At 44.3% G+C, this 26,986-nt stretch overlaps 2 protein-coding genes across 5 annotated transcripts in view; one reads left to right on the top strand and one right to left on the bottom strand.

Moving 5' to 3' along the window:
* Positions 1-26,986, bottom strand: part of CASP10 (caspase 10) — a 127,026-nt gene that overhangs the window by 62,768 nt on the left and 37,272 nt on the right. The gene's annotated exons all lie outside the window — the stretch shown is intronic.
* The window catches only part of FLACC1 (flagellum associated containing coiled-coil domains 1), a 28,685-nt gene continuing 5,660 nt past the window's right edge, over positions 3,962-26,986 (top strand). Inside the window, exons 1-12 of one of the 4 annotated variants that reach the window (XM_083571249.1) lie at positions 3,962-4,049; positions 6,359-6,502; positions 7,362-7,416; positions 8,014-8,153; positions 9,367-9,387; positions 11,746-11,839; positions 14,050-14,111; positions 17,346-17,443; positions 19,708-19,760; positions 20,918-21,017; positions 23,687-23,790; positions 26,386-26,448. In XM_083571249.1, coding sequence (XP_083427375.1) covers positions 6,393-6,502; positions 7,362-7,416; positions 8,014-8,153; positions 9,367-9,387; positions 11,746-11,839; positions 14,050-14,111; positions 17,346-17,443; positions 19,708-19,760; positions 20,918-21,017; positions 23,687-23,790; positions 26,386-26,448 — 900 coding nt within the window. In that variant the 5' untranslated portion in view covers positions 3,962-4,049; positions 6,359-6,392. Of the gene's footprint in view, positions 4,050-5,821; positions 5,983-6,358; positions 6,503-7,361; positions 7,417-8,013; positions 8,154-9,366; positions 9,388-11,745; positions 11,840-14,049; positions 14,112-17,345; positions 17,444-19,707; positions 19,761-20,917; positions 21,018-23,686; positions 23,791-26,385; positions 26,449-26,986 lie in introns of those variants that run through there. The other 3 variants (XM_083571248.1, XM_083571250.1, XM_083571251.1) reach the window with 3 other exon arrangements.

Here is a 26,986-nt window from a genome sequence, read left to right as displayed (position 1 = left end):
TGGTGAGAATGCTGGATTGGGTCCACCAGTGCACCTGCACAGCCCTTACCTCAATGGTGCCCTGCTCCATCCAGGTACATGGCAGCAGTGCCAGAGTCTGGAGGGCAGTACCGCTGCACCATTCCAGCCTTCCCTGCAGTGGAGCAAAATATCTGTTAAATACTGGTCTGCAATGTTTTTAGGAGAGAGCATAGCTTAATTTGTGAATTTAAAATACAAATACCAATGGAATTGATATTTATATATGGTCTCTCCTAAAAATGAAGCACCCCAAGCTTAGCAGAGAAAATACTTGTGATAGGTAATTCATATTTAGCAGGGCATAATTATGACAACATGTCCTGTTGCACAAGTTGAAAAAAGAAAACCCCTCTCAGGCAAATATTTACAAGTAAAATTGAGGTCCTTTATTTTAGGGTACATTATTTACTTAAATCAGGAGCATATATTTAGCAGAAAAAGAGCAATGTGTTTGACGTTCTTCATCTATGTTTGGGACATGTTGAATACCGGAATGGTCTTTTCCATAGATGTATGACACAACCTCAGTCTGAAATGTCTGTGGCTCCAAGCCACAGTCTGGGAAGATCACTTTTATAGCTAAATCAGTTTTCCTCTGATTCTTGGTAGACTTCGCCCGCACGGCTTTCATAGAGGAGAAAATCAAATGCACAAAGCAACCTGCATAACTTTCTGTGTTAATGTGGAACCAAGATGGCAGCAGTTTCTTTTCATGCTGCAGTAGACAAAAGCATTGGCATTGCTAAAGAGGAGAGGAAGAGAAACCTTTTCTCATTGATAAGATAATGTTCTAAATGAATTATTGTGTGATGGAAAGTTTTCTTTTCTTTTTTTGTTTTGCCAGAATGAGCAGATAGAAATTTGGTCTCTCTCGGGATAGCTTGGATGTGAGGCAGAGGCAGGAGGAGGGAAGAGGAAGCACGCCTAACTTGGGTACCTCCCTGTTTTCACACTTTCTGTGTGATGGCTGAAGTGGAAACTTGAGATGCAGAACCTCTATGCACATCTAAAAGGCGTGAGGATATTCCAAATCATGATACGCTTGCAGTGAGCTCCATGGTAAAATAGAGCACAAACGGTGGCTGGGTGACCTGACAAGACCTCTGGTTACTTCAAGTTATAACCACAAATTCTAAACAAATTAACCGCAAACCCAAGCCATTAGGTCTTTTATATCTATGTGTGATTTGCAACATGATTTTTCTCCTCTTAACCAATCCCTTAGATGGGGATTTCTGGTGGTTTCTGTAAAGCAAAAGTTTCCACAAACATTTACACCCAAGTGCTTTTGTCAACTGATCTCCCTCAGTATCACCTATGAGCATATATAGTAGCTCCATAGGTTGTGGAAACTCAATGAAATCCTGTAAATAGTAAATGTTTATTTATAAATTACTATTAACTGTATACGGGTTGACTACAAGCACGTTCTGAAAATCTGAAAGCGCTCGGATTGCATTTCCTTCTTGGTGTATGAAACCTTGCATTCCTTGGCAAGAAAAATAAAAAGGGAATTTTGTTTAATTTCTTAAACTTGGAGTCCAACACATTCTGTATTTCTGCAGCAGTAGAGAAAGATTAGGTAATGAAATGGTAGCATTTCCCCAGGAAAACCAGCAATACTTGGAGGGAAACAAGCACAACCTTTCTGCTAGCAAGTTAAGGTATGTCTGATTTATGTAATCTGTAAATTCTTTCTGCGATCTTTTGATTAAAATAATAATCTAGGATGAGTGGATTTCTAACGGGCTTTTGTGTAACTGCGTCTGTTTTTAAGTTATACTGTATGCACCCTGTTATCAGTGGATGAAGCAGACCATATTCATGTAAAATTTAATTTTGTATACTCAGTAAATGCATGTTCATCTGTTCAAAGAGAGCTTTCCCCCCTCCCCTTTCCAAAAAGGTTAGAAAGAAATATCAGTTCAGCAAAGTAGAAAGCCTGGTCTAGCCCCTGATAGGGACCCCTACTTAATACTGTGGTGGTCGTCCCATCAGAGTGAAGCCAGTGGTAGCAAAGAAGAAAACCTATTTGTATCCACAGTTGTTCAAGTGCATTTTGTACAGTGTGCCTCAAGTCCATTCTCTCAGCGAAACAGTACCTTTGTGCCAAAACCCCTCTCGGGCATGAGCCTTGGAGCATAGAGTACCATAAAACCAATTCAAGAGATGGTAGTATAGATTCAAAAAATACAAGTGACCCTCTGTGACATCCCAGATTCTTACAGTATAAGGCGGCTTTTTCTGACAGCAGTGGTTCTGCCATCCATAATAGCAGGCCTGTAGAATGTCTGAAGTGGGATGCGGGGGGCGCTGTGGGTTAAACCACAGAGCCTGGGACTTGCTGATCAGAAGGTCGGCGGTTCAAATCCCCGCGATGGGGTGAGCTCCCGCTGCTCGGTCCCTGTTCCTGCCAACCTAGCAGTTCAAAAGCACATCAAAGTACAAGTAGATAAATAGGTACCGCTCCAGTGGGAAGGTAAACGGCATTTCCGTGCGCTGCTCTGGTTCACCAGAAGCAGCTTAGTCATGCTGGCTGCATGACCCGGAAGCTGTACGCTGGCTCCCTTGGCCAATAAAGCGAGATGAGTGCCGCAACCCCAGAGTCGGCCATGACTGGACCTGATGGTTGGGGTCCCTTTGCCTTTACCTTTAGGATGTCTGAAAGGAAATAATTATCATGCGAACAAAGAGACAATGCAGCTATCCATCTTTTTACTAACGTATATACTTGAAAATGGGTACTATACTTGGGGGTGCCAACTGAGCACAAAAGACACACGTAATATAAATCAATATTGAAAAGATTTTCATTACGTACTATGAACTCAACGCACATTTGATAAATAAACGGTATGTTTCAGTCTCTCTGCTTCTTGAACCAGAAAGCTGATTTTTTAAAAACAACCAAATGCATATCCTAATGGTTATACAGATTATTTGTTGTTTTTGCAGCCAAAAAGGTAAAATGTATCTCAGCTGAAGCGGAAAAACTTATATAAGCCGTGTAGAAAAGAGTGAAGCTTTGACTCAGCAGGTTTTGCAACTTTTCTTATAATCAGTGGCAGATTGTTTTTGCACATGACTTTATTTTGAAGTGGAAACCAAGTGTTATAAATAAATGCATAAAAACCCTTTTGCACAGTTTTGGTTGTACAGTGATTTCTTCCAAACATTGCTAATGTGTCATTTCATGTTGTTGTCCTCCTAGCTTCTGCATTGCCATAAAGCAAGATTGATTGACTAAATGGTGCTAACTTAATTGTCCTTGGCCAATTGAAAATAAAATAATAAAGACTATCAAGATGCGAACACAACATATTTCATAGAACTTGACAAAGTAGCTCACTTAATATTATTGGAATAGTTACTTGCTTTTATTCACTGCCCTGAAAGAAAGGAAGATCTGAGTTCTGCATACCACATGTACAGCTCATTGTCATTTGCTTCTACCAATAACATAGTGAAACCTGTTCTAAGCTTTCAGGGATGAGCCTGAGAGCTATTGGTACAGTAAAATGCAAATTCTAATGTGGTAATTGCATATGCAGGTGTGCTCTTGGGTGAAGCAGGAGGTGTATGAACATGGTATTGTGTGTGAATGAATGTACAAGTGAGTTGCGATGTGTGTAATAAATTGGGGAGGAAGGGTGGGATATAAATTTAATAAATAAAATAGTGAATCACCTAAAAATTGGCCAAGGAAGGACATGTTCCTTTAGTTATCGCAAAGGCTCAACTATTGAGTGATCTTTATGCTCACTTTTAATGTACTATTCCCTTGATTTTACCTTCTAATGGTTTTGTAGTTCAGAATCCGAGAGTAAGCTGAATGCCTCTTTGGTTTTGGAGCAGATAGGTTTAAGCGCAATCTATATTCCCAACTATATTGCGGGGCCAAGCTTGTCTGTGTACTGTGCCTTTAAGAGTGGAATGGAAGGAAACGTGAGAGTAAGCTTGTTGCCGTGGTGAGAAAGAAAACTTAAATCACACAGAGAGAAAAGAAGAGGAAGGAAGAAGTGCAAGCAGTAAGACATACTGCTTAAATTCACAGAATGGAGACTGCAAAGTAGTGAGATGTTATAGCTGTGGTTTCTCTTGATTGCTTTTAAGTTGTCCCCTTTTAATAGAGCTGGCCCAGGACATCTGAACAAATGATCTCCCCCATGACAGCAAGTGTCCCCACAATCCTGAAACTCTTGTTCTGACAAAGTGCACTGCCTATTCAAATCATTTGTCTTATGCTCCCACATCTTTAACATGACAAAAATCGGGATCCTTTCAGCACCAAATAATTATATTTTAGAGAACAATGTGTACAGTTGTTTACCATAGTTATAAAATTACATATAAACCTAAAATAGAAAATGGATTTTTCCCCCTTTCCCAAGCTTCTTTAGGTATGTGTGCATTTTAAGTATTTCAGAGACTTCAGTGTGTTTTGATATTCTGCTATTTATTTTTTAAATCTGTTTTGTTTGTTTGAAATTGCATAATATATTTTACTGTGGTGGTTCCATTATGTTGTGACACATTAGTGTGTTGGCTGCAGTGTTTAGGTGTGTCTCAAATCTTCCATTCTTGGGCAAGGTGATTGAGCGGGTGGTTGCTGAACAACTCCAAGCACGCCTGGAGGATGCGGAAGACTAGGGACAAAGGTGGAAGTTCTGCTAGATCTCTCAGCGGCCTTTGATACCATCGACCACAACATCCTTCTGGACTGTCTAGTGGGGCTGGGAGCTGGGGGCACATGCAGTGGTTCTGCGCCTTCTTCCTGGGCCGTGCCCAGAAAGTGGTGTTGGGGGTTGAGTGTTCAGACCCCTGGGCTCTCACTTGTGGGGTGTCTCAGGGTTCCGTCCTCTCCCCCATGCTTTTTAATACCCATATGAAGTCGCTGGGAGAGATCATCCTGGGGTTTGGACTGGGTGTTCATCAGTATGCAGATGATACTCAGCTCTACCTCTCTTTTAAATTGGAACCAGTAAAGGCGGTGAAGGTCCTGTGTGAGTGTCTGGAGGCAGTTGGAGGATGGATGGCGGCTAACAGATTGAGGCTGAATCCTGACAAGACAGAAGTACTGTTTTTGGGAGATGGAGCAGGCGGCTGTGGAGGACTCCTGGTTCTGAATGGGGTAACTGTGCCCCTGAAGGACCAGGTGTGCAGCCCAGGAGTCATTTTGGACTCACAGTTGTCCATGGAGGCGCAGGTTAATTCTGTGCCCAGGGCAGCTGTCTTATCAGCTCTATCTGGTACGCAGGCTGAGACCCTACTTGCCCGCGGACTGTCTGGCTAGAGTGGTGCATGCTCAGGTTATCTCCCACTTGGACTACTGCAATGTGCTCTACGTGGGGCTACCTTTGAAGGTGACCCGGAAACTACATGTGACAGCTAGACTGGTAACGGGGAGTGGCCGCCAAGACCACATAACACCGGTCTTGAAAGACCTACATTGGCTCCCCATACGTTTCCGAGCACAATTCAAAGTGTTGGTGCTGACCTTTAAAGCCCTAAACGGCCTCAGCCCAGTATACCTGAAGGAGCGTCTCCACCCCAATCATTCAGCCCGGATGCTGAGGTCCAGCTCCGAAGACCTTCTGGTGGTTCCCTCACTGTGAGAAGCAAAGTTACAGGGAACCAGGCAGAGGTCCTTCTCAGTAGTGGCACCTGCACTGTAGAACACCCATCAGATGTCAAGGAAATAAGCAACTATCTGACTTTTAGAAGACATCTGAAGGCAGCCCTGTTTAGGGAAGTTTTTAATGTCTGCTGTTTTATTGTATTTTTAATATTTTGTTGGAAGCTGCCCAGAGTGGCTGGAGAAACCCTCTGTGCCATACTTGAGAGAGGATGCTGCTCTATCTGAAGGGTCCCAAGTCCAGTTGAAAGATGAAGAACCATAAGAAGTGAGAGCAGGAGACTTGGAGAATACCCATCAACACTTTCCAGCCAGTAGGCACACAGGTCACCTGGTCCCCATAGTCTTGCCCACCATGCTGTAGCATGTTATGCTTCTATGTAAATCTGTGGCCCTTCAGAACACCCAACTCCCATCAGCCCCGGCCAGCATGACCAACGTTTGTGGATAATGAGAGTTGTAGCCAGCAACATATAGAGAACCACAAGTTCCTCATCACTCATTTAAATTATAGTCATTATACATTCACGGGCCTTTTATACTAAAAAGACTGCTTTCTTTTAACTGTCTCCCAAAACTTGTTTCCAAATCATCACATTCTAAAGCACATTCTACCAGCTTAGAGGAGCACCTTCCTTCCCTTGGAAGCACACGTAAAGCAGTCTGTGTCTCTGATGTTCCATTTTGCCTCCCCATCTACAGGGTTTTGATCGCAGAAGCCCCAAGAGCAGCAGACATGTCCCAGCCCCAATCCCAGACCTTGTACTGCCCCTGCTGGGATCCTTGGAAGACAGGATACAAAAGACTCGACAGAGCTAAGGCAGGCACGCTGTCTCAGAAGCCCAAGTAAGTGGGGAAGTGTTCAACATTGGTGGAGAAGCAATAGCATCACTCGGTTTAATAGCAAACTTAAGAGTCTCTGTCCCATCCGAAATGGACATCCTTTTTATTGCGCATTCATGATGATCTGTGCTCATTATGCTGTCGGGGCGGGTCGTACACAATACGGTCGGCACCTGCAAAAGCTGTAAGGCCGCCACACTGTTTCGTCTCTCGTCAATGCATTTCCCATAACTTTGTGCTGGAATCCGGTAACTCTTTGTGCCACAAATGTTCTGGTTTACTTAGTTGTGCATTTGTTGTTCTATAGCCCCTCTGGACAGCATTGGTGAAGCATCGCAGAACAAACTGAAGCAGAAAGAATCCGCCACAAATGCTGACTGTCAGCGACTCTCCCAAGATTTCAGGCAGGAGTCTCCCCCATCCATTCCACAAGATGCTGGAAATGGAAACTAGGACTTCCTGCAGGCAAAAACTAGGGTCTGCTCTTCTGCAAAATGCAAAGCAATTATAAGCAAATGTCGAATGGAATCATTGTACAAACTGGCAGCTATTTATTTGAAAGAGGATGATGGATCAGTCAACCAAATTGCTACAAGGAAAATTCTTCAGACGACTCAGTTGTCAAGCTTTTAAAAGCTTGAGAAGCAACATGCCTTCCCTGCTGCTGTGGACAGAAATCCAGTTATCAAAGTGTAACTTTATATGCATTCATATAAAAAATAATTACTATCTTATGTGAGAAGATGTAACTTTCAGAAATAAACGTTCATTCCACCTGTGTATAAGAGAAACTCATGGATCCTGTTTTTAATGGGTTAGGGAAAGGGGTATTTGTACAAGTCACATCATTGTCTTGTTTCAGGCTGAAATTTTGCAGACCTAATGCACAACCACTAAGAAGCAGGGAGCCTCGAGATGTGAGTAGAACAAAACATTTCTTCCCTTTTTTAATTTGCAATCTTCTTTCCTTCCTCTTTGCAACAACCTTGTTAAGTAAGAAAAATAAGTTTTGATTTTGGAGGAGTCTTCATAGTTCAAAGACCCCAAACTCTGTTTCTATACTTTTCAGTTATATTATATACAACTTATATTAATGTCTACTCAGAGTCCATTCTGTTTATAGTTGAGGAAGATATTTTAGATCCAAAATCCAGAGTGAAGTTCACTCACTGTTGTCAGTGCCCATTGATGGGATTTTCAGTGGGCTCTCCTTTCTTCCAGTAAAAAAGAAATTTTGCAGCTCTCTAAAATGTATTTGGGCTAGGCCTTAGATGGATTTCTAGAGGAAAGGAGTCCAGCCTTGAGGCTGAGAACTGCTTAACTGAAAAGTTTTGCTCCAATAAAATGTACCCAACTCCTTGTTCTGTGTACCTCCTTTGTGTAGCACAAACGCAACGCCCTTGAGAATATGGTGCTTTGCTTCAAAATAAATAAATGCATCTGTCAGTTTGAGGGGCACTGGATTTTAAATGCTAGGATTCCACAGAGTACAGTCCCTTTTGTTTTAACCCCAGATATCAAAGGAGATTGAAGATGAGATCACTCCTGGCTTTACCGTGTCTCACAGTAAGGATCATATCACTGTCACGCTGGGCGAGGAATTCTTTGAGAAGAAGAAGCCTGATGAGGAAGTTGCCAAGCCCCCTGTGCTCAGGTAATCTTACACAAGTAACTAGCGTTCTTCCTGACTTGAGGACTTGAGGATATATGATGCAGCAGTGTTGGCTGGAGGTCAATGACAGGTGGAGTCAATTAATTCCAGCTTGCTCTGCTTTCTGCCTGCTGAGTTCAAGGGCTAAATGGAGGGCAAGACAAAGGAAGCTGGCAGCCAGGGCTACCCCCTAGACTGCTTGTAAGAGGGGGGGTGGTTTACCGGCTGGCTAGCTGGCTGAAAAGCAGACTGAGGTTGGTGGGGCAGTGCCCACACCCCATAATGGACCAGCCTCCTCTGCTCCATAAGTGTGTGAAGAATCAATAAAACAGTAACAACATTTATGTAAGGCAATTTTCACATTGGTCATGCAGGGTATCTGTAGACATGTTGCATTTCCTGCAACCTAGCAAGGGAGTTAAATGCTTGCCAAATGCGGGCAACGTTCACACAAATTTCTTCTCATTCCTTTACGTGTGGAGGCATCATGTGGTGATACAGTTCCACCGGCTAATGCCTTTTGAGCCCACTACAAATGTCAACAAGTTTGTTAATAATGGTTTCTCATGGTTCTTCGTTTTCTTCACGCGTTTCCCCCTCATATAATGCATCGTTGTATCTTTATTTCCTCCGACATATGCATTTATATGCACTTTCCCCTAATGTATGGCACCTTTTTGGTTGCGTTTCAGTTTGCGTATCGTTTTAGGAAGTGTGAATTAAGTAGATACGCATTAAAATGTGGACCAAACCAAATTTTCCATCCATCCTTATTGGTGAGAATTGTGCCTTCACAAACACACACACACACACACACACACACACACACACACACACCTTATCTTTGTACCTGTGTCCAGAAAGTCTATTGAAGGTCCTCAGTTTAGCCACCTGAAGACACACATCATGATTCATTGTGTCCTGTGTGGCTCTTCGCTATGTTCGTCACTGGGCTGCAGTGAATATAATTTCTGTGTACGTCATCTGCATCCAGACAGGGGACTTGCAAAGGCATTGGAAGAAGCAGAATTCAGTTTGTAACTCGCATATGCACACACAGTACTGTGTAGATCATTCTTTTGATACATCTATTTTGAAATGAGAATGTGTTTAGCTGACAGTAGTGGTGCCTTAACAGCATCTCTCTCTCTCTCTCTCTCTCTATCTATCTATCTATCTATCTATCTATCTATCTGCCTTTTAACCTTCTTTGCAGTTCTCCACCTAAGCTTGAAACGTAAGTACCAATCTACCCGCCCCTCACACAACCCCCTCACCTCAGCTTCCTTTTTGTGCATTACAGTAACAATTGTTGCTTAAGATACCCTCCTCCCGGTTTCCTTCCCCCACTTCAGTGCCACCCCTTTTTCCAGGATATTGCTTTGACAGGAACTTGCAAGATGTATTGTGGCTCAGTAAGTCACTTCACATTGTTACCCTGGCAACAAGAATTATTGTCAGGAGGAAGGCCTGAGGCCCTGTTCAATTTGGCACTACTGGTTTAGCTTTACGCTCGTTTATCTCTCTCTCACACACAAACACACACCCCTGCTCTGGAGTACTAATTGTCTGCAGTGGACTTTTTGGGGGGGTGTTCAGTGTTTTCGCTTTTGCTCCTCCATGTGGAGTATTTGACACATACTGGGAAGAACCTGTGCTTACCTGTCTGACAATCAGCCTTAGATTTCTCCCTACTGGCAGGGCATTGCAGGGTTTCATCACTGACTGCCCACCTATAGCTATGAAAAGAAGAACGCTGAACATGGCAGTCCCCTAGTTTGAGTCCAACTAAATTATTGTGCTGGAATTTCCCCTCACCTCCAAATCTGCCCTGGAGTGTTGGGGGGAACCCAAAATCATATTTAGGGAGCATCCTTGCGTGGACCTTAGTGATTTATTGAATGCAGTTTGGTTTGCTTGGCACTTAATCTAGACTGGGATTCTCTCCCAAGAAGGTTGTTTTTAGCCAAGCAGTTATAGGATCATTGCATCGCCAGTTACTAATGTTGTGAATAGTCGTTGTGCTAGTCGTCTATACATTTGAGGTCTGCTCTGCCTGTTCTGTTTCATGGCTTTTAGGCTCACTGTTAACAATGTATATGTGTGCGCGTACATGTTTGTTTTATAGGTAATAGTTACAGATAAATATTCATAAAAATATTTATAAATTGATGCCAGCTGAGTGTACCCCTCATGCAACCAATACCTTTAAATTTCTCGCAGCCCTGTGTCATATAAGCCAGTGATACCTGCTTCAGTGTGAACATTCCGAATACCTATCCCATACATTTAAAACACATCCAATGCACATTTGAAGCAGATGACAAATACCGTATTTTTCGCGCCATAAGACGCACTTTTTTCCTCTTAAAATCTAAAGGGAAATGTTTGTGCATCTTATGGAGCGAATGTGTGGTCCCTTGGGCTGGGGGTAGGAACTCGGGCTTCCCCCGCCAGCCCTGACCTGCTCTTTGGGGCTGGGGGTGGGGGAAAGTCCAGGCCCACAAGCCCTGGGGAGGCTTCGCACGGCTATCCCTGGCTTTTGCGGGAGGTGGGGGAAGGGAAGGGAGGTGGGGGGAAAGCCTGCAAGCGCCGCACACATGCTCCATGCGGCTCATGAAAGGGAGCGCTGAGCAGAGCCTGGGATGCATACAGGCTCTGCTTAGCGCTCCCTTTAAATAATATTCTTTTTCTTGAATTCCCCCCCCCCCCAAAAAAAGTAGGTGTGCCTTATGGAGCAAAAAATACGGTAATCCTGGGAACTGTAGTTTTCCCCTCAGAGGGCTGCCATACCCAACACCCGTAACAAACTACAGTTCCCATAATTCTTTTGCGGGGGAATCTTGGACTTCAAAAGTGTGTTGGGTGTGCTTCAAATATATGTGGTGTGGATCTGCTGGAGCAGCGGGAGAGGAGTGCGTTTGCTGAACATTTTGTTTGCCCGCTTGCTCCTTCCAACTTGAAACCCACGCAAGCCTTGCCCAAGGCTAGCTCCAAAGGCCTTATAGCCAATAGCCTGTTAGCTGGAGGATAATCGTGAGACAGCTGCCCATTGACATGCTTTGGTTTGATGCTCTGATGCTCTGTAGCATCGTTGCAATTAGGAAAGGATGAAGCTTAGCTTTGGTTTAAAATCTGAACTGAACAAAACTTCTCTGCCTTCTTTACTGGGTTATACTGTGCTGCGCTGACATAGGGTCCCACCAGCGCTGATCTCTTCCAGACAAAGAGAAGAGATTAGACTCATAGAAACCGCAAAATAGCATTTGCAGTCATATAGAAAAGATGGAGAGAAATGACTCTTCCATTGTAAGCAAGGAAAGCCTATCTTTCATCCAGACTTACTTCCTTCTCTCCCCACATAAGACAGAGGGTGTAGAGGCACCAGTTTCTTCTCTCTCTCTGTTTTAACTTGGTGCAGACAGCAACCCCCCTTGGCCCTACCACCTCCTCAACCCCGACTGCCAAACAGATAAGGGAATCCTATAAACTTTTTTAGTTGCAGTTCTTGATTTTCCTACTCTTGATCCTTCCGACATGATGAGATTTGCCAACCAGCAAATTTCGCTGTACAGATACAGTGTTGGTCTTGCAGGGAGGACATTATAGGTGACTTGGTGGAACAGATTGCTGAGCTCACGGCTATAATGGAGCAATTGCGCCGAGACCACCAAGCTAGCCACAAACAGGTGAGTCACTTCCATTTGGGATCCTGCTGTTGGAAACTTAGCAAATGTAGCCTTGTACAGTGGTACCTCAGGTTACAGATGCTTCAGGTTACAGCAGTGGCGTAGCGTGGGGGGTGCAGGGGGGGCGGGCTGCACCGGGCGCAACATCTGGGGTTAGGGCAAATCCATGGGTTAGGGGGCGCAAATCCATGGGTTAGGGGGCGCAAATCCACGGGTTAGGGGGCGCAAATTACTTGCCTTGCCCCGGGTGCTGACAACCGACGCTACGCCACTGGGTTACAGACTCCGCTAACCCAGAAATGGTACCTCGGGTTAAGAACTTTGCTTCAGGATGAGAACAGAAATTGTGCTCCGGTGGTGCGGCAGCAGCGGGAGGCCCCATTAGCTAAAGTGGTGCTTCAGGTTAAGAACAGTTTCAGGTTAAGAACGGAACTCCGGAACGAATTGAGTACTTAACCCGAGATACCACTGTACTGGAATCCTCCATTAAGGACATAAGTTTTCGGAGAGTAGTCTCCTTTTCATCAGATGCATGAAGGACCCTCCTCAGTTGGAGTCTATATACTGTACAGTGGTTAATTAGACCCAAACATGTCTGTTATATGAGGCTAGTTATCCCATAATTTCCCCCATTTGCCTCTCTGTTTTTTCGCTCTCTATACCATGGGTAGGCAAACTAAGGCCCGTGGGCTGGATCCAGCCCAATCGCCTTCTAAATCTGGCCTGCGGACGGTCCAGGAATCAGCGTGTTTTTATAATAATAATAATAATAATAATAATAATAATAATAATAATAATTTATTATTTATACCCCGCCCATCTGGCTGGGCCTCCCCAGCCACTCTGGGCGGCTTCCATAGAAACCAAAACTACAGTAAAATATCACACGTTAAAAACTTCCCTGAACAGGGCTGCCTTAAGATGTCTTCTGAATGTCAGGTAGTTGTTTATCGCTTTGACATCTGCTGGAAGGGCGTTCCACAGGGCGGGCGCCACTACCGAGAAGGCCCTCTTACATGAGTGGAAAGTGTCCTTTTATTTAAAATGCATCTCTGGGTTATTTGTGGGGCCTGCCTGGTGTTTTTACATGAGTAGAATGTGTCCTTTTATTTAAAATGCATCTCTGAGTTATTTATGGGGCATAGGAATTCGTTCATTTCCCCCCAAAATATATAGTCTGGCCCCCCACAAGGTCTGAGGGCCAGTGGACCGGCCCCCTGCTGAAAAGGTTTGCTGACCCTTGCTCTAAACCCATACCCAGCAACTTAATGCTTTGCATGTCAGACTATGAAAGAGTCTGCCATGGTGCAGGCAGGTGTAGCCTATGTGACTACAATTCCCATAATCCCCAGCTAGCATAGGCAGTGATCAGGGGTGATGGGAATTGCTGTCCAAAACATCTAGCGAGCAGCACATTGGCCAAGACTTCTGAAAAGCAGTAACTGTCAAGCTGGTTGAAATAGATTTCTTATTTGGCATTTCTGGAGCAAAGGTGACATTAAGGTAAAGGTAAAGGGACCCCTGACCATTAGGTCCAGTCGTGACCGACTCTGGGGTTGTGGTGCTCATCTCGCTTTATTGGCCGAGGGAGCCAGCGTACAGATTCCGGGTCATGTGGCCAGCATGACTAAGCCGCTTCTGGTGAACCAGAGCAGCGCACGGAAACGCCGTTTACCTTCCCGCCAGAGCGGTACCTATTTATCTACTTGCACTTTAACGTGCTTTCGAACTGCTAGGTTGGCAGGAGCAGGGACCGAGCAACGGGAGCTCACTCCGTGGCGGGGATTCGAACCGCCGACCTTCTGATCGGCAAGTCCTAGGCTCTGTGGTTTAACCCACAGCGCCACCCACGCAGTGGCGTAGCGTGGGGGGTGCAGGGGGGCGGGCCGCACCGGGCGCAACATCTGGGGTTAGGGCAAATCCATGGGTTAGGGGGCGCAAATCCACGGGTTAGGGGGCGCAAATTACTTGCCTTGCCCCGGGTGCTGACAACCCACGCTACGCCACTGCACCCACGTCCCATAAGGTGGCGTTACCATATGATTAATTGGCATGGGGGAACCAGGATGATGTGTGTGTCTGTGTTTCTGTTCAGCCTCTTGATCACAGAAACAACCTCTATGTGCTATGAAAGTACCTGAGGGTACCTTGTAAAAGCAGCTCCCCTCGTTCACCTTTATACAGAGGTTATTGTCTCTTTCTTTTCCTAGTTGGAGAAAGAGATGGAAGACAAAAGGAATGAAATGCAAGAGGAACATGAAAACAAAATGAGGTATGGCTATTTCTACGTGCAAGATGGATCCATTTATTTTGCAGCCGCTATTCTGCATTTTGTTTTGGATAACCTCCCCTGTCCCACAGAAGGTGGGAGCCATTTTTGCAAGGGCCAGTATAGATGAAGAAAGGGTCAGCCCTGCCCACAACAGCCACTATTGGCGTTTAAATTATTATTATTTTTTAGAATTTTAAAAATTATTTTCAATGATATAAACATACAACATTAAACAGTACAAAATCCAAATATCAAGATTACTCTGAATCTCTTGACTTTCCCCCCATCCCTTCCATGGGCCCTTTGAATTCTATTTTCAGCTGTATATCAGTAGTTCTCCAATTTTTCTTATTTTTCTTTTTTAATTATTTTATTTTCAATGCAAAATCATAACAAAAATTACAAACATTGAATCCAAAATAATACTATACAAACAAGAAAGAAAAACAGAACATACAAAGAAAAAAGGGAAAAAAAGGAAAGGAAAACAAAACAAAACCACGACAAAAAAGCATACATCTACAAATAAAACCATTGTTGTTGTTTAGTCGTTTAGTCGTGTCCGACTCTTCATGACCCCATGGACCAGAGCACGCCAGGCACTTCTGTCTTCCACTGCCTCCCGCAGTTTGGTCAGACTCTTGTTTGTAGCTTCGAGAACACTGTCTAACCATCTCATCCTCTGTCGTCCCCTTCTTCTTGTGCCCTCAATCTTTCCCAACATCAGGGTCTTTCTCCAGGGAGTCTTCTCTTCTCATGAGGTCGCCAAAGTATTGGAGCCTCAGCTTCACGATCTGTCCTTCCAGTGAGCACTCCATTCCTTAAGAATGGATACGTTTGATCTTCTTGCAATCCATGGGACTCTCAAGAGTCTCCTCCAGCACCATAATTCAAAAGCATCAATTCTTCGGCGATCAGCCTTCTTTATGGTCCAGCTCTCGCTTCCATACATCACTACTGGGAAAACCATGGCTTTTACAATACGGACCTTTGTTGGCAAGGTGATGTCTCTGCTTTTTAAGATGTAGTCTAGGTTTGCCATCGCCTTTCTCCCAAGGAGCAGGCGTCTTTTAATTTCGTGGCTGCTGTCACCATCTGCAGTGATCATGGAGCCCAATAAAGTAAAATCTCTCACTGCCTCCATTTCTTCCCCTTCTATTTGCCAGGAGGTGATGGGCCCAGTGGCCATGATCTTTGTTTTTTTGAATAAAACCATATCATCATTCTAATCTAGTCATTACATTACATTACATTACACATACTTCTCCAATTTTACATCTTCCTAAGTTATCTATACGCTCTGTTACATTACAAATGTATCTAAAATCCTGCTAATGCTTTGACGTGTTTACAACAATTTTGTATATACAATATAAACATTTCCATTGTTTTTTTTTTTTTTAAATTCCTTGTCTTCTTGATTCCTGAGCTTGCCGGTTAATTTTGCCATTTCGGCATAGTCCATCAACTTGGTTTGCCATTCTATTGGCATTTTTTTAAAGCATGCATTCGATGCAGGGAAATATTTAACGTAATGTCTAGTTTAACCTACGAAAAGGCAGACCATTCCCCTGCGGGCTCCTCCAGATATCCTATTGATTGCGCATTCATGATGATTTCTGCTTCCTGTGGTATCTGGGTGGTTACACACAATTCCTCTTTCAGTACCGTTTGTGCCTGCAAAAGTTTTGGTGTGGACATCCTGATCTGTTTCCAGTTGGTGTTCTGTCGCTTCCAAATAAAATTCTGTAATTTTTTACGCTGCAAATGCTGCGGATTCTGTTTTTGGTCCAACTTTTCTTGCACTGTTATTGCGGGAGAGCTCCCTCCACAGGCGGAAATAATGTAGTAACATTGGGGGAGACCAACCAAGTGGAATTATGTACAGACAGAATTATGTACCTACCACACCAATTAGCCATTCCCACCACCCTTCTGAGTAATGCCCCTCCCCACCCTCTCACTATATATAAAGGTCTGGTGACTTCTGTTTCAGTGTATCTGAAGAAGTGTGCATGCACACGAAAGCTCATACCAAGAACAAACTTAGTTGGTCTCTAAGGTACTACTAGACCATTTTTTAATTTTTTAATTCATTTCTATGTACAGACAGTTTGGTATAAATCCACCACTGATACACTGGGATCATTATTATTTCAATAGTTTTTATTGAAGTTTGAAAGAAAATTTACAAAGGGTTAACATTAACTGAATAATAACACACCCACCCAAATAATAAATAATGGTACTAGTAGTACATGATTGATACTGTTGTAAGCAAAAAAATTCCCTTTTCCCTTATGGGGTATCCAAGAGCCCATATAGAGTCCTTACATAGGTTCCCTATTGGTAGGAGAGAATAACAGAGGCCAAGGAGAGAATATTGAGAAGCAAAGCAGCTAGTAAGCTTGATCTTTATTGATCTGTTGCAACAGGGTGCTCCCCTCACCCGCAGGAGAGGAGGAGGATCCCAGAAAAATAACGTGCAAGGCTTTATAAAGACTTTTGAAATTGCCACCCTGTAGATCAACACCACCCCCAGAAACATCATACATACATCACAGAAGGGGTGTAACCTAAGACCACCCCTCAGATACCTCATACCTACATCACAGAAAAGGCAGTCTTAAAACAGAAATTTGAATGTCGTTTTTTCTCCTGTCGTTATTTATCTCCTGTCTGGCAGGTTACTTGATTGGATTGCCTGGGGAGCCTGGCCAGTCTTTTGTAATGATAAATACTTAGTTCCTGGGCCATGTCACAGGCTCACACCCTATTCAAGCACAGACATACCCTTAAGACAGGATTTGTGAAGGAAAAGACAATGAGGAGGCTTTTCCACTTTGACCTTGCAGAGAAAACATTTACTCAGTTTAGGAATCAAAATGGTTCTTCCTGTGCTGATATATGCATGTGCTTGGTTGGTACACTTATGAACATTTAACATTTATCCAAGACCTCAAAATTCCTATCACAATATCAGGCAGAATCCACAATTACCTGGGAAGATCCTCTCTTCCCCTATCCTCGATCTACTTCTGAGGCTCCTCCAACCCCCTGGAGCAGATTTGGACACTGCACAGAGGGCTGTAGCAAGAGAGGAGAGGCAGTGAAGTCCCATTGCGGCAAGAGAAGGCTGTGCACAAACAGCATTCCATACAACCCTTTGCTGTTGTCTTTTAATCAAAGCAGCTTGCTGGGTAATTCTAATCGAAAGCTACGTTGTCTTTGCAGGGAGATGCAGTCACATCATGCAGCAGAGATGAACGCCATGGAAGAGCAGTACAAGAAAGAGCTGCGAAATGAGAGGGCGCACGCCCAGGAGAAGCTGGGTAGGACTCGGGAGCCGAACTACCTGTTACACTGTACAGTAGTATTCCAGCAGTCCTAGTTGCAGTGGAGGCTGGTCCAACCTTAGCTAGTCCTCAGCACTAGCTAGTCCTCAGCCAGCCCTGCAGCTACCTCCCTTCTTATTTACCATGTTTTTCGCTCTATAGGATGCACCAGATGATAAGACGCACCTAGTTTAGGGGGGAGGAAAACAATAAAAAAAATACTTTGAATCCCAGAAGCCAGAACAGCAAGAGGGATTTGGCTTCTGGGATACCTTGTGGCTGTTCTGGCTTCTGGAATAACCGCGTCAAGCCTCTTCAGGGCAGCGGGATGAAGGCTCCCCCTGCCTGGAAGGGGCTAAGGCAGAAGCCAGGGCAGGCGCTTCGCTGAAGGGGCGCTGCGCCCCTTCAAGCAAAGCTGGAGAAGGAACAGAAGGAGACCCTTCTGTTCCTCCTCCGGATTCCAGGCAGGCGCGTGGCTGAAGGGGCGCTGCGCAGTTCTCTCTCTCTGCACAGCGCCTCTCCTGCGAAGGAGAGGCGCTGTGCAGATAGGGAGAGCTGCACAGCGCCCTTCTGTTCCTCCTCCCGCTTCGCTGAAGGGGCGCTGCGCAGCTCTACCTCTCTGCGCAGTGCCATTCACTCCATAAGACGCACTCACATTTCCCCTTCCTTTATAGGAGGAAAAAAGTGCATCCTATGGAGAGAAAAATACGGTACAACCAGTCAAGACCAGCCCATCTATGAGGCTCACTAAGGCAATTGCCTCAGGGTGGCAGGCTCACAACAACTGGGATGAGTGGCAGTTCCAGGCATGCAGTGAGCCCGACAATGAGACCCCTGGCCGCCTAACAATGACAACAGCACCTCTTCTTCCCTTCCTTTGTAAATTCAAGAAGGCCACAGAGCAGCTTTTTAAAACATCTCAGCCAGGGGTGCCCATACTTTTTTCAAAGAGGGCGAGATTTGATGCAGTGGACATACGTGAGGGGCAACCAAAGTTGTTAGGATTGAAGCTGTTAAGCTAAATTGTTGAGGTGTTTTTTACAATTTTACCCCAAAGTTGTTGAGCTTCTTTTTTAGGATTTTACCCCAGGACATATACTGCCACGGGGGGCCAGATTAAATTGACCGGTGGGCCAGATTAGGCCCCCAAAATGGACTTTGGACATGCCTGATCTCAGCAGAGAAAGCAATCAGGAGCTGAGGAACATCTGATTTGCGATCATCTATCTGTTAAGCAGGAAGGATCTGAATGTTCTGTGCCTTCAAAGATAGGATAGGGGTTGATAATAAGCATGCAGAACCAATCAAAGGTATTATGATAAAAATTGTGGGCCAACAAGACCTATAACAAGGGACAAGATCCCTGACAGCATATGAATCAATCTGGCTAACCTGATTCAAAAAATACACACCCACACCCCGCTCACACACAAAAACAATTCTCACTGCAGCCAACCAAAGACAACCAACCACACCCTAAGCCACCCCCAACCTCTCTCACCACCAAGGAAATACACCGAGTGAATAGTAAGAGAACCCATACAAGTAACACTGGCGCAACCCCTCACATAGACTAAGTAGAATAACAGAAGCATAACCACCCAACCCCACCCGCCACTCCCCCCTTCTTCTTCTTCTTCTTCTTCTTCTTCTTCTTCTTCTTCTTCTTCTTCTTCTTCTTCTTCTTCCTCCTAATGGTTAAACCAATTCATAAACCAAGAAGTAATACATGGACCACTAATAAAGAAACATGTTGTACATATTTTTTCCACATTTATTATGCTATTTTTGTGATATACAAATGACATGAGAAAACTTGGTATACTTGTTTGTATAACATTCTTCTTGTTTATAAAACCCAATTAAAAAAACAAGGGACAAGACATACCCATACAAGGACCTGTCTGTTAATACTAGAAGCCTCAAAGCTCAAAGTGGCAAGTTATAATGCCCCCACGGTTAGAAGTGAACACGGGGGGCAGCCATGATTTTGTTGCGCAATTCCCTCTGAGAGTGGCAGAACATCGCTGGTCCCTCTGGGGGTCTTGCTCTTCTCTTCCAAGAGTGTGGTGGGAAGAAGCCTTTGACTGTGAGCAGCCAGACATGACAATTGTATTTCTAAGGCGCTGTTAATTTCTGGGGAAGGCATGTTGTTGGCCGAGCAGCCAATTCATTTCCCTTCAGGAAAACAACTGAGAAACAACTGTTTAATTTCGGTAGTTCTGTGTGTGGAGCATTTTATTTTCCCCTTCCCCCCTTAGCTGGGATGCAGAAGGAATACAAGTATCTGAAGAATGCGTTCCGTGTGTACCAGGTAAGATTTAAATTATACCACCCGTCTGAGGTAATCCTAAACTCCTACAAGTCTCCTAAGAGCCTTAAAGACCAACAGTTTGTTTGTTGCCTAAGATTTTGTGGGCGAGAGCCTGCTTTGTCAGGTGCACGGTGCGCTGTCCTCTAGCGCTTGCGCATGCATTGTTGGTCTCATGAAAGACTGCAGTCCAGTTGTCACAGACACCTTGCATTTCATGGCTGCTTGGTCTATGGCCAGAGCCAGTGTTGCTGCGGTCCCAGCCCAACTGACTGCCTACCTCAGCAATGACAGGGAATCTAGAAGTGGCAAAATAAATCTGCAACGCCTGGAGTCTTCTGAACCCCGTACAGAAAAGGAAGGACGATCAGGCTGCCTCAGATGCTCTTGCATAGTTGCCACCCCTTCCCCGTTTTCTGCTTCATAACCAGTGTTCCCCTGAAGTACTTTGACGACTTGCAGGCAAAAGAGGGTATAAAATTGCCATTTGGTTGTTGGCATCCATCTGTCCCGAGAGACAATGGAGTACGTATTGGCAAAACCTATTGGTGTTTCACAACTTTCTGACTAGTTGCAGGACCTTAGTCAGACCTAGCAGTGTAAATGCAGAATCCACGGAAGCAACTGGCAACTTGGCTGCAGACAGGATAGACGAAGCAGGAACCAGGAACTTGTAGTTAGGTGTTTATTATATACAGTGGACTATTTTACAGGAACAGAACACGGATCTTTTGCTAGCTCTCTCTGACACGACTCACAACTCCTACACTCACTGGCACACTGAACTCTGAACCTCTGAACACTGAACTAACACACTCCAGTTAGTAGGTCATTAATTATCACTCCCTTGAGAGAGCTTGACCAATCAGGGAGCTGTTGCCATGTCTCTGTTATCACCAGGCAGACTTACTCCTTCAGATTGCCTTCTGGCTGGCTGCCAAACCTTAATTGACTCTGTGTGAGTAGCTGCACATACACAGTTTCCCAACAGTACGCTTCCAGGGGTGAAGTCGAACCGCTGCGTTAGCACCACCAAAGTGACCTCTCTGGCACGCAAGCCTTGACAGTGTTTATGGAGGTCCTGGGCTGCCCGGACGTCAGGACTCCCCTTTAAATTGGCACCTACATTTAAAAATAATAATCATTTTCTCTCTCTTTAGGATAGTATTTCTGATGAAATGGAGGAGAAGTGGCTGAGAAGGCAAGCGGAATGGAAAAAGAGTGAGAGGACTGAGCGGGAGAAGGCCTTGTTACAACAAAGTGAGTACAAGAGAGGGGTTGCATCTTATTTGTATTGTGTATTGTACATAGTGGGACGCGGGTGGCACTGTGGGTTAAACCACAGAGCCTAAGACTTGCTGATCAGAAGGTCGACGGTTCGAATCCCCGTGACGGGATGAGCTCCCGTTGCTCGGTCCCTGCTCCTGCCAACCTAGCAGTTCAAAAGCACGTCAAAGTGCAAGTAGATAAATAGGTACCGCTCCAGCGGGAAGGTAAACAGTGTTTCTGTGCACTGCTCTGGTTCGCCAGAAGCGGCTTAGTCATGCTGGCCACATGACCCGGAAGCTGTACGCCGGCTCCCTCGGCCAATAAAGCGAGATGAGCGCCGCAACCCCAGAGTCGGCCACGACTGGACCTAATGGTCAGGGGTCCCTTTACCTTTATTGTATATAGCAGTGCCAGAGTATTTGGGTTGAAAGGGAAATGGCGTTTGCCCATGCAAATCCATCTGGTGAATACGGTATTTGCTGCCATTTTTGCTTTCAGTCTGCAAATGATACCTAACTGATTACTCCCCACCCCCACCGTTGGCATTGCATTTCCTTTGCACTGAAATGAATCGGGTGGAATAACGTGACGGCATTACATTATTTCACCACTGCAGACAGCAGGACAGATAATGTAGCTTTTGCCAGAAGACAAACCACAGCAGCATTGAAACGCCACTGCAAATGGAAAATGCGAGGGCAGAACGGAAAATGACACCTCCTTATATCTCTGCATGTGTGCAACAATTTGAACCTCAGTTATTTGTGCCTACTTTTGACCTGAGTTGAGTTTGAACTCTGATCTCATTCATCTGAATTTATGAAGTTCCGTGTGTTTTGGCTTGGATTGGCTCATTCTGATAAATGTTCCTGTTCCCTGTGGAGTCAGATGGGTGGGTGAGCCTTTAATTACTGATATCCTCTCTGCAACCAGAGCAAATTGCTCATTAACTCTCTTTTTTTCCTTTGCAAGATCTCAATTAATGAGAGTTTGCTTTGGCTGCGAAGAGGAAAGGGATGATTAAGGGCCCACCTACGCTCCCATCTTGCAAATAGAAAAGGAATTGCAATGAAGGGCCAGTTCAGGAAGGTCCATGTTAATGGATAGGAAGTGTTAAGAGAATGATAAGGTCTAAGATATAAAATAAATGTTCATAAATGTACCAGGCAAACACATACAAAATTGACTCTCCCAAATTGACCTCTACAAGGAGGAAGGAAATGGGAAAAGCTCCCCATTGTCTCTTTGCTCACAAATCCTGTCTTAAGGGCGTATCTGTGTATGAATAGGGTGAGCCTGTGACCTGGATTCAGGAACTGAGTATTTACCATCACAAAAGAATGGCCAGGATGCCCAGGTAAAAGCAATCAGTGACCATTATCAGGTATCCTGGCAGACAGGTTTTCTGCTGTAGACTGTCCCTTCAGTGATGTATGTATGATGTATTGGGGGGTGGCCTTGAGCTACAGGGTGGCCATTTCAAAAGTCTATATAAGAGCTTGCACACCAATGTTCTGGGTTCTTCCTGTCAGCATCGTCCTTGAGCCAGTGTCACCAACTGGACTCATCCACTCATCCCCAACAGGGCTAGGCGAGCTGGGTAGCACTTCCAGAGACCACCTTCTGCACAGGAACAGGTCAAAGTGCTGTGGACTCACAGCTTAGAGTTGTGAGCACCGGATTCACTTCCACAAGAAGACAGTCATCGCATAGCAGAGTATGGCAGAGTATAGCAGAGTATAAACGACTCGGAGAGCAGCTCTGTAGAATATCTTCTTTATTCTATCTACAACTATAATACACAACTATATACAGAGCTAAATGAGGTCTAAACGAAAAGCTGAACTGCACTGTCTGCAGCTGCTCTTAGCAGCAACCTTATCTATACACACGATCTCTCTCTAACACTCAGTCTCTCTCTCTTTGATGTGAGGCTGGAGCAGAATAAGTAGAGAGCAGAAACCGCCCCCTCCTCTCTGGAGAATCAGCAGAGAATATCAGCAGATTCTTGGATATGGGAGGGGTGAAATCTCCTCACTTCCTCCCCCCCACGTGTGTGGGGCGTGAGCACCCTGTTGCAACAATTAAATAAATCAGGCTTACTAGCTGCCTTGTTTCTCAAGATTGTCTGATTGGCCTCTGTTATTTTCTCCTACCGGTAGAGAACCTACATAAGGACTCTATACGGGCTCTTGGATACACCATAAGGGAAAAGGAGCAAGTTTTCTCTTATAACAGGAAGCAACTCATTGTAGAGGTGAAAGCTGAGTAGCAGAAGCCACATTAAAATAAAGAAGCAAGGAGGAGACAACAGGTCAGCTGTAGGGAAAAGCAGAACCTTTTATGAGCAGCACATTTCTGCAGAAATATACATTTTCCATCTAAATGGGCACTGCTGGATTTCTATGGCGAAGACTGCTCTATATTAAGTGCCGTATGGAACCATGATTTTAATTCTGCTTCCAGGTGGTTGCAGCACTAAAGATCCCTAATGTAAAAGCAACCAACCTTCTCTCTTCTGTTAAGAGGACACCACTGTGTAAATCTCCCACAGCTAGCAAATGGCGCCCAATGTTTCAAGCACATTGACTTTATTACTAAGAAATATAAAGTTTTGGTGACACACTAATGCAGACCTAAAAATCTAATCTTATCCACAGAGCAATCGTTGACAAAAAAGTTTGAGCAGGCGATAGAAGAACAGAAGCTTATCATTCAGAATAACAGTTTTTTAATAGGCAAAGTTTATGAAAAAGAAAGAGAAGTAAGTGGTGTTGATTATTAAGCACTGTGGGGCTACTATTCCTTTAACAGAAAACTCTCCCCTTACAAATCCTGTCCCTTCTAATGCTCCCTATTGACATGGCCTGGGAATTAGTGATATCTTGTCTCTTAATTATTCTTATTCTCTTCAGAGGCTGGCTGAAACTACTGGTTGCTGCCATGCTCTTCCTTTACTCCTGTTATATTGCAATAGTATTATTTTGCCGTAAAAACGAAGTTATTGTTGTTGATCTTCAATGAAAGGACAGCAGTAATTAAAGCCTGCGCCTCTGGGGAACAGAGACTAATCCCATTCATTCAGTAATCCCATTCATTGATTAATCCCTATGTAAGGGGCTGAATGGGACGTGGGTGGCGCTGTGGGTTAAACCACAGAGCCTAGGACTTGCCGATCAGAAGGTCGGCGGTTCGAATCCCCTCGACGGGGTCAGCTCCTGTTCCTTGCTCCCTGCTCCTGCCCACCTAGCAGTTCAAAAGCACGTCAAAGTGCAAGTAGATAAATAGGTACCACTCCAGCGGGAAGGTAAACAGCGTTTCTGTGCACTGCTCTGGTTTGCCAGAAGCGGCTTAGTCATGCTGGCCACATGACCCAGAAGCTGTACGCTGGCTCCCTCGGCCAATAAAGCGAGATGAGCACCGCAACCCCAGAGTCGGTCATGACTGGACCTAATGGTCAGGGTTCCCTTTTACCTTTACCTTTAAGGGGCTGAACATAAAAATGAAAATGTTGTACTGGACATTAAATGGGGCAGTACCTGAAAGGAGGAAGCTTTCAATTAATGTTGCAAGGGTCCTTCGTTAAATGGAGCCTAGTTGTGAGTAAATATTACTCCCAGATCTTGCTGTGCAGAAGGGCAGTACGAGACAATATGGTGCCATGTTCCTTCTGCTTCCAGCTGATTGTGAATAATGAGTGCCTTAGCAGCACTAAAAAGTAAGTAAAATATTAAGAAACAAAGAAAAATTGGTACAATATGTTGTAGGAAAGTATTAGAAAGTGCATTAAAAGTACAGTTGTACCTCGGGTTACATACGCTTCAAGTTACAGACGCTTCAGGTTACAGACTTCACTAACCCAGAAATAGTACCTTGGGTTAAGAACTTTGCTTCAGGATGAGACCAGAAATCGTGCTCTGGCGGCGCGGCAGCAGTGGGAGGCCCTGTTAGCTAAAGTGGTGCTTCAGGTTAAGAACAGTTTCAGGTTAAGAACAGACCTCCAGAACGAATTAAGTACTTAACCCAAGGTACCACTGTAAGGTAATAATTATAAGTACATTGAAAATCATAAATGTCAACTATATTGGGAAATGATTGGAAGTCCACAATTATTTTATCATTTTACAGTGGTACCTCAGGTTACATACACTTCAGGTTACATACGCTTCAGGTTACATACACTTCAGGTTACAGACTCCGCTAACCCAGAAATAGTGCTTCAGGTTAAGAACTTTGCTTAACCTGAGGTACCACTGTATTTTACTTTGATATATGTTATTTTATTTTATGTAATATTATTTGATCTTAGCTTAGTGGAAATCTAAGTGGAATTTGAAGTTTAAATTTACATCTTATAGTAATTCAACTTAAGATTTTTTTTTCTTTGTATGTATATTAATTTCAATAAAGTGGGATAATAATAATAGTAGTAGTAGTAATAGTAGTAGTAGTAGTAGTAGTAGTAGTAGTTTTGGTGTAGAAGCAACCTTAGCCAGAGGTATAGAGAAATGGAGGTTGTTACAGGCTAGCACACTTTCTCTGACGTTCAGTTTTCTTGGAAGGGAAAATCTTTCCAGGATTTGAGCAGTTCTCCTTAGTTTTCATTTTGATTTATCATACAAGTACCGTTTAAGCAGAAGTTTGTATGCGCAGGTGTTATGTACTGAGTTGAATAGGATCCAAACTGCAGCAGTCTGATTGGTCCTAGAACAATAGGATTCAGAATGCAGCAGTCTGATTGGTCCTAGAACAATGCAGCAGTATGATTGGTTGGCAGGAACCACCCAATCATGCTCCAGATAGATAACCTGATTGGCTTACAGCAGAATTCCGGAATTAGCCAATCATGTGCAGCCCATTGTGTAAATAATGTATATAAAGCAGATGCTTTGAGGGGACTTTCATTCATTCCTCCTCACCACTATGAGCTGAATAAAGAGCATGAAATCACTTTGCGACTCTGAGTATATTTCAGCAGGCATGTGAAGTGCTGATCCGCATGCAGATTAGTTCAGAGTGAGGAGAGCCTTAGAAATAACGAGCTCCCCTTATATTAAGTGCTAACAAAAATCCTTGGTATCATCAAGCCATTGCAAAAAAAAAAAGAGTACATGTATGAAACCTGCCATAAATTAAATAGACCTGCTTTATCCATTCTAGATCCCAAATAACATTTCCCCCCCACCCTCAGTTTTGTTACGTCAGCTGAAGGCTGCTTCTGTGTCCTGATTTCACCTGTATTTGTAGAGGCACCCCCAAGGTTTCATAATGAGTCTACTTAGAAGTCAGTGTTGTTTGAAGATGCGCTTTACTCTACACTATTCCTTACTGTAACTTTTATCCCTTTTTTCTTTTCCAGGAGTTCCAAAAGCAGCAACAGGAAGCCATGGATCAAATTGCTGAATTGAAAAAACATATTGAGGCAAGTAAGGGACGCGAGTGGCGCCGTGGGTTAACCACAGAGCCTAGGACTTGCCGATCAGAAGGTCGGCAGTTCGAATCCCCACAACGGGGTGAGCTCCCGTTGCTCGGTCCCTGCTCCTGCCAACCTAGCAGTTCGAAAGCACGTCAAAGTGCAAGTAGATAAATAGGTACCACTCCAGCGGGAAGGTAAACGGCATTTCCGTGCGCTGCTCTGGTTCGCCAGAAGCGGCTTAGTCATGCTGGCCACATGACCCGGAAGCTGTATGCCGGCGCCCTCGGCCAATAAAGCGAGATGAGCGCCGCAACGCCAGAGTCGGCCAAGACTGGACCTAATGGTCAGGGGTCCCTTTACCTTTACCTATTGAGGCAGGGGTCCCTTTACCTTTACCTATTGGCAAACACTTTGAACAGAATGTAACCGAATCTTATGTAAAAAAACAAAAACAGACAAGACATTCAGGAACCATCATAGTGAAGTGGTTAAGCTTTGGACTAGGACTAGAGAGACCTGGGTTTGAAATCCCTGTTCAGTCATG

Source organism: Podarcis filfolensis, assembly GCF_964270895.1.
Source record: "Podarcis filfolensis genome assembly, chromosome: 1".
NCBI lineage: Eukaryota > Metazoa > Chordata > Lepidosauria > Squamata > Lacertidae > Podarcis > Podarcis filfolensis.
The sequence above is the reverse complement of the archived record's forward strand: the minus strand, read 5'-3'. Positions and strand labels throughout refer to the sequence as shown.